The sequence below is a fragment of the Diaphorina citri genome, unplaced genomic scaffold (genome assembly GCF_000475195.1).
Source record: "Diaphorina citri unplaced genomic scaffold, Diaci psyllid genome assembly version 1.1 scaffold6913, whole genome shotgun sequence".
In the NCBI taxonomy this organism is placed as follows: domain Eukaryota; kingdom Metazoa; phylum Arthropoda; class Insecta; order Hemiptera; family Psyllidae; genus Diaphorina; species Diaphorina citri.
The window spans coordinates 35,759-42,600 of record NW_007384289.1 but is presented as its reverse complement, the minus strand read 5'-3'; the positions used below and the strand labels follow the sequence as shown (position 1 = coordinate 42,600).

Sequence of the window (6,842 nt, the reverse complement as noted above, 5' to 3'; positions counted from 1 at the left end):
TGAATCCTTGCTGCCATATTCAAATGGATGAACCATAGAGAAGGAAGACAGGACAGGATAAAATCCGCCCCGGGCGGGAATCGAACCCGCGGCCTAGCGCTTACAAGGCAGATAGGCAGACGCGCTACCACTACCAATACCCAGGGGGGTGTCAATTAGTGTACGATTTTGAGTTCGTTCTGCGCATGACGTCATACGGTGACAACTCGTGAATCTGAAATCTGAATTTATGTATGATTTTGCTTTGTCACTGGTGTCAGGTGGGTGAATCTGAATTTATGATTTTGCTTTGTCACTGGTGTGTTTTTTGTTTTAATTAATGCGTTTTATCTTTTATAAGTGATTTTCTTGAAGTCTCTCGTCTTTTTTTTTTTTTTACTTTCTATTCAATTTTCTTGTTATTGAATAATGACATTGTCGCTGTCAACACTGAAAAATCTCAAGTGATCATCCTCGACCCTACTGTGCGGTTTGAAAAAAGTGCTTTGCAAGCCCTAGAAGTCAACAATGAGAAGAAGTCAATCTATGAGCCTTGCATACCTGATCTAGCAAGAAGATACAATGTTGAAGAATCAAAATTCCAAACTGTTGTAGGTAGTCAAGCAACGTCATCGTTGCACGGATGCACGGCCGAGCAAGTCTCTCTTCTAAATACAGTGATTTTATATTAACTTGTTGTTTCTTTAACAATGGTTAACTGTGCTGTGTTTGGTTGTAAAAGCAACAACAACAAAAAACTTAAAAAGCAAAGTCCAACTACTGTTAAAATCCAGTACTATACCTTTCCCAAAGATAAACTTATTTGTGCTGAGTGGCTAAAGTTTTGTCGAAGAGCAGACAAAGTAAATACCCAGTATGCCAGAATCTGTTCATTACATTTGCAGAAAGTGACAAACACTGGAAGTTACAGCATAATTTGTTGAACTACTCTCCCAGTGTCTCAAGGAAAATTAAGCCAGGAAGTATTCCATCTTTGAATGGTCCTAAGACCCAAATAATTGCAAAATCTCCTTCTCGGAGAGAGAAAAAGATGAAAGAGAGGAAATTGTGTGAAGACAGGCTTAGTGAGGTGAAGAAAGCCCTTTTTACTTGTGTTGTTTCACCTGAAGTACGTGAGAACACTGAGGAATCTCTGCCAGACAACATTTTGCAATTGGAATCTGAGCCAATGGAAATTGCTACACCAGTAGCTGAGTCACTGTGTGTCACTTTACATGAAGAACTTGAAGTGTATGAGGCAAAAGTACAGTTACTGGAAGAGGAACAGGAGAAGTTGAAGTCTCAAATAATGGAGAAAAATTTGAAAGAAAGTGGTGAGTTTCATTATAAATTTGAATTAGGTTGCATGAAATCCATGGTGTAATGTAAGGAGAGAAGGTAGGATAGGTCATGTTTTTTTTTTTTCTTTTTACTTTCCTTATCCTATAGGAAGGAGAGTAATGTAATCAGGTCGAAATTTCAATGGTCAGTTTTTATTTTTTTATAAGCTGAGAAACAGCTACTTGCCAGAGCTTTATTTGGGGAATTATTTTACAGAGGTTTTTATCTCTTGGAGGGTTTCAGCAGTCATTATATATAAGTTCTGTGTTTTATATATAAGTTACATTATATATAAGTTCTCCTTATCAAGAGGTTTTTATTTAAAAAATATACAAAATAATTATTTAAAAAATTGCCCTGGATTTTCTAATTTGTTGGATTGTATTTTAATTTATTATTATTTAACACAATTTTTTCCTCTTTATTTTTCAGGTAAACATTGGGCTTAAATACTTGAACAATGTTTCACCCCACGGCAAATATTGAAATTAAAAGACCGTCATAGATTAGTAAGGTGGTCTGCTGAAGAAATAATTCAAGCCATGACATTGCACCGCATTAGCCCAAAATGCTACAAATACTTAAGGATGACACTAAAGTACCCTCTACCGTCAAAGTCAACACTAAAGAAGTGGGCAAGGAAGGTAAACTGTGAACCAGGACTCCTTGCGGAAGTTTTACTGGCTATGAAGAAAAACCAACCCACATTAAAGCATAACGAAAATTTAGTTTGCTTATCCTTTGATGAAATGAAGGTGTCGGAAAAAGTATCCTATGACCCAAACACTGATCAAGTTCTTGGTCCGCACAAAATGGTCCAAGTTGTGATGGCCAGAAGTATAGTAGGAAATTGGAAGCAACCAATCTATTATAATTTTGATCAAAGCATGACAGTGGAGCTATTCAAAGAGATTGTTACAGCCCTCTATAAGAGTGGTTACACGGTTGTATCCGTTGTTTCTGATTTAGGTGGGTCAAACCGTGGTTTTCTGAGGGACTTGGGTATAACAGAAACTAAAACTAGTGTTACTCACCCCAATGATGATTCCATGAAAATCTTCTTTTTTGCTGATGTACCACATTTACTTAAATTAGCAAGAAATCATTTTGTAGACAAAGGTTTTCATGTTAATAACGTTCTTGTAAATGTTAATCCCATTCAAGAACTGTTGACTCTTAAAACAGAAGTTACTTTGGCCCACAAACTGTCTACTGCTCACATATGTGTGACTGGAACAGCCAGGCAAAAGGTAAAACTTGCTGCTCAATTGTTCTCCAATAGTGTTGCTATGGCCCTAAAATTTACTGGGGATAACGGACTCCTGAAAAGTGATAACTGGCAAGAATGTAGCAATCTACTGAAATTGTTTAATGATTGGTTTGATATTTTTAATGTGAGAGCAAGACAAATTGATTCAAGGGATACCAAAAAAGCATTTGGTCTTTCCCTTTCTAACCAAAAAATAATAATTATTTCAATGTCTGAGCAAATTCAATCTATGCTTGTTGGGACTCATAAGAGTATGTTGCCTTTTCAAAAAGGCATTCTTATCAGTAATAAATCTTTACTAGGATTGTATGACTTTCTCCAGTCTAAATTCAGTATGCAATATGTGTTGACCTATAGACTGAACCAGGATGTTTTGGAAAATTTCTTTTCGCAAATAAGGGCAATAGGCAGAACATATGATCACCCAAATTCACTAGAATTTAAGTATCGGATGAAGGCTTGTATTTTAAGTAGGAATAGCCAAATTTTGTCATCAAGTGCAAATATCACATTAGATTCTACAGAGAACTTTGATATTCTGCATACTATTCAAAATAGGGAAGCTGATGAGGACAAATATGTGTCAGTAGAGATTTTCTCGCCCTATATTGAAGAACAGGTTACTGTTACTCTTTTTGATGAAGACTGTGAAGAAGAGTTTAGCTTGTGCCCAGAAAATAACAACTCTAACTCTCTAGATTTTATTTCTGATTCTGGTCTTGAGTATTTGGCTGGTTATTTGGCCTATAGAGGCAAGTTCATGGGTATTGAAGGTCTTGGGGAAATAACATCTGGGAATACATTATGTACCACCAGTAACTCTTGGGTAGACTATGTGTCAAATGGTGGTTTGATGAAACCACTGCCAGAATTCTTTGACACCATTAGAAGACTAGAGCATCTTTTCAATATGTACCATGGTGAAAATGAATTAAAAAAACATAAGAATGTCAATAAATTATTGTATGAAAAAATGAGACAGGAAGTAAGCAACCTAGACCCAAGGATTTTGGGGTTATTTATTAGGACCCGGACCTATATAAGAATCAGAAAACTAAATAGTGAAATTCAAACCAGAACTATTCAAATGAAAAGTAAGAAATCACTTTACAAAACTGTATTGTAAATAATGACTGTAAATTGTAAAAATCTGGTGTGAAAATCACACGACTTTCCTTATCCTATCGAATGATGCCTATTTTTATGTTCTATAGTATTGACTTTTACAATATCTCAAACCGTTTAGTCAGTATAGCTAAAAACCGCCAAAAAAACGGTCGAAAAGCGGTCAAATCAGGCGGAAGGTGGCGACCGCTGCTTTTCTAGGTGTCTGAGGTATGATTTCAGGTTTGTCAACTATGTCTTTCCATTTTTTCCCCAAACTTTCTCTTTTTAAAAAAGCTTTATGTTTGTGACAGCTTTGTATTTTTATTAATCTCTTTACAGAATGGAAAGGGACGTTTCGCATAGGAGTGGCAATGATTTCTGTTCCTTTTTTGGCTAATGAGTCTGCTACTTCATTACCGTGAATGCCGCAGTGTGCAGGGATCCACTGGAAAGCAATTTGTTTGTTCAAGGATTTCAATTGTTTTATCATTTGATAGATGTCATAGGTTTCTTTTGTTGGTGAGTCTCCCATATTTGCTATAGATTGAATGGCTGCCTTTGAATCTGATAGAATAACAGCTCTGGAGAAAAGATTGGTCCTGTATAGGAGTTGTTGAACGGCAATTTTTATCGCTTCTACTTCACCGTCGAAGTTAGTGGTACAGGGACCTAGTCCTTTATAGAATGAGAATAAATCGCAAGATATTCCAGCTCCAGCTCCATCATCAGGGTTTTGCATTGATCCATCAGTGAATATGTGTAGCCATTGATCTAGAGGATATTTGGTGTTGATCACTTCTAATGCTTTAACTTTTGCTACTGATGGAGCAACATCTTGTTTTCTGAAGTTGTCTTCGATGGTCAGGGAGTGGTCTATTTCAAAGCTTTCAGTTGGGTTGATGACTAGATTTAGATGTTCAATTTTGCTTGGGATATTAAAGCTATTCTTGATTTCAGCTACTTTTTGGATAAAGCCTGACTGGGTCTTTAGGGTATTTGATTTTTCGTTGTGTATCCAGGATTTTGAAGTTGGTAGTCTTGCGATTTTCTCAAACTGGATAAGTGCCTGTTCTTCAAGTGTTTTCATAATTGGTTTGGTGTTCGTAAGGGCGTACATTGCGTTTATGGGTGTTGTTTTTACCGCTCCTGTAATTAGTCTTAGCGCTTCATTCTGAACTCTTTCGTACTTGGTTTTATTTGTTTCATTTGCCGTGATCAATATCTCGCCACAATATGTGAGGGTAGGTTTTATATAAGAGTTATATGTAGTGTTGAGCGTTTTCCTTGAACACCCCCATTTTGTACCGGCCAATCTTTTAAGGAGTTTAAATCGGTTTCTAGCCTTGTGGGTTGTATTTTCAACGTGTTTAATCATTCTCTTGTCCTACCCTGTATATACATGGTATATACAGGGTAGGACAAGAGAATGATTAAACACGTTGAAAATACAACCCACAAGGCTAGAAACCGATTTAAACTCCTTAAAAGATTGGCCGGTACAAAATGGGGGTGTTCAAGGAAAACGCTCAACACTACATATAACTCTTATATAAAACCTACCCTCACATATTGTGGCGAGATATTGATAACGGCAAATGAAACAAATAAAACCAAGTACGAAAGAGTTCAGAATGAAGCGCTAAGACTAATTACAGGAGCGGTAAAAACAACACCCATAAACGCAATGTACGCCCTTACGAACACCAAACCAATTATGAAAACACTTGAAGAACAGGCACTTATCCAGTTTGAGAAAATCGCAAGACTACCAACTTCAAAATCCTGGATACACAACGAAAAATCAAATACCCTAAAGACCCAGTCAGGCTTTATCCAAAAAGTAGCTGAAATCAAGAATAGCTTTAATATCCCAAGCAAAATTGAACATCTAAATCTAGTCATCAACCCAACTGAAAGCTTTGAAATAGACCACTCCCTGACCATCGAAGACAACTTCAGAAAACAAGATGTTGCTCCATCAGTAGCAAAAGTTAAAGCATTAGAAGTGATCAACACCAAATATCCTCTAGATCAATGGCTACACATATTCACTGATGGATCAATGCAAAACCCTGATGATGGAGCTGGAGCCGGAATATCTTGCGATTTATTCTCATTCTATAAAGGACTAGGTCCCTGTACCACTAACTTCGACGGTGAAGTAGAAGCGATAAAAATTGCCGTTCAACAACTCCTATACAGGACCAATCTTTTCTCCAGAGCTGTTATTCTATCAGATTCAAAGGCAGCCATTCAATCTATAGCAAATATGGGAGACTCACCAACAAAAGAAACCTATGACATCTATCAAATGATAAAACAATTGAAATCCTTGAACAAACAAATTGCTTTCCAGTGGATCCCTGCACACTGCGGCATTCACGGTAATGAAGTAGCAGACTCATTAGCCAAAAAAGGAACAGAAATCATTGCCACTCCTATGCGAAACGTCCCTTTCCATTCTGCAAAGAGATTAATTAAAATACAAAGCTGTCACAAACATAAAGCTTTTTTAAAAAGAGAAAGTTTGGGGAAAAAATGGAAAGACATAGTTGACAAACCTGAAATCATACCTCAGACACCTAGAAAAGCAGCGGTCGCCACCTTCCGCCTGATGACAGGTCATGATTGTCTTGCCCAACACCTCAACCGTATAGGCTGCAGAGAATCACCCACCTGTCCACTCTGCACTCAACAAGCTGTCATGAATGCAGACCACCTGCAGACATGCCCAGAACTCACGGATCAAGACAACATCATCGCAAAATATTGGGACGCGAGGAGGAAAATGACCTGATAGTCAATTCCCAGCATTTGATACCAGCCATATACCATGTGTATCAATACTTACTGATGGCTTCCCACTCTGCTTTAGACAGGGTGCCTAGTTTATGATGTCCCTGGTGTTCAGATAGATATGCCTCAGCATGACAGTAGTCATTCTCTTGTCCTACTCCGGTAGTCATTCATAGCTATGTTGTGCGCAGTCATATGGTCCCATCCTGATATCTCCTTACTAATGACAGTACGACTCCGGTATACGCTATAGACTTTGGTGCCGTGTAGTATTTGATCCCGTGGGAAGATTTCGTCCTTCACCTTCCCCGGCTAGTCATTCGAAGCTAGTTGTGCCAATATATGTCCC

At 37.7% G+C, this 6,842-nt stretch overlaps 1 protein-coding gene across 1 annotated transcript in view; it reads left to right on the top strand.

Moving 5' to 3' along the window:
- The first annotated feature begins 702 nt into the window (after positions 1 to 702).
- LOC103522108 (golgin subfamily A member 6-like protein 6) overlaps positions 703 to 6,842 on the top strand; it is a 39,789-nt gene continuing 33,649 nt past the window's right edge. The window contains exon 1 of the mRNA XM_026832456.1: positions 703 to 1,278. Coding sequence (XP_026688257.1) covers positions 1,031 to 1,278 — 248 coding nt within the window. The 5' untranslated portion in view covers positions 703 to 1,030. The remainder of the gene's footprint in view (positions 1,279 to 6,842) is intronic.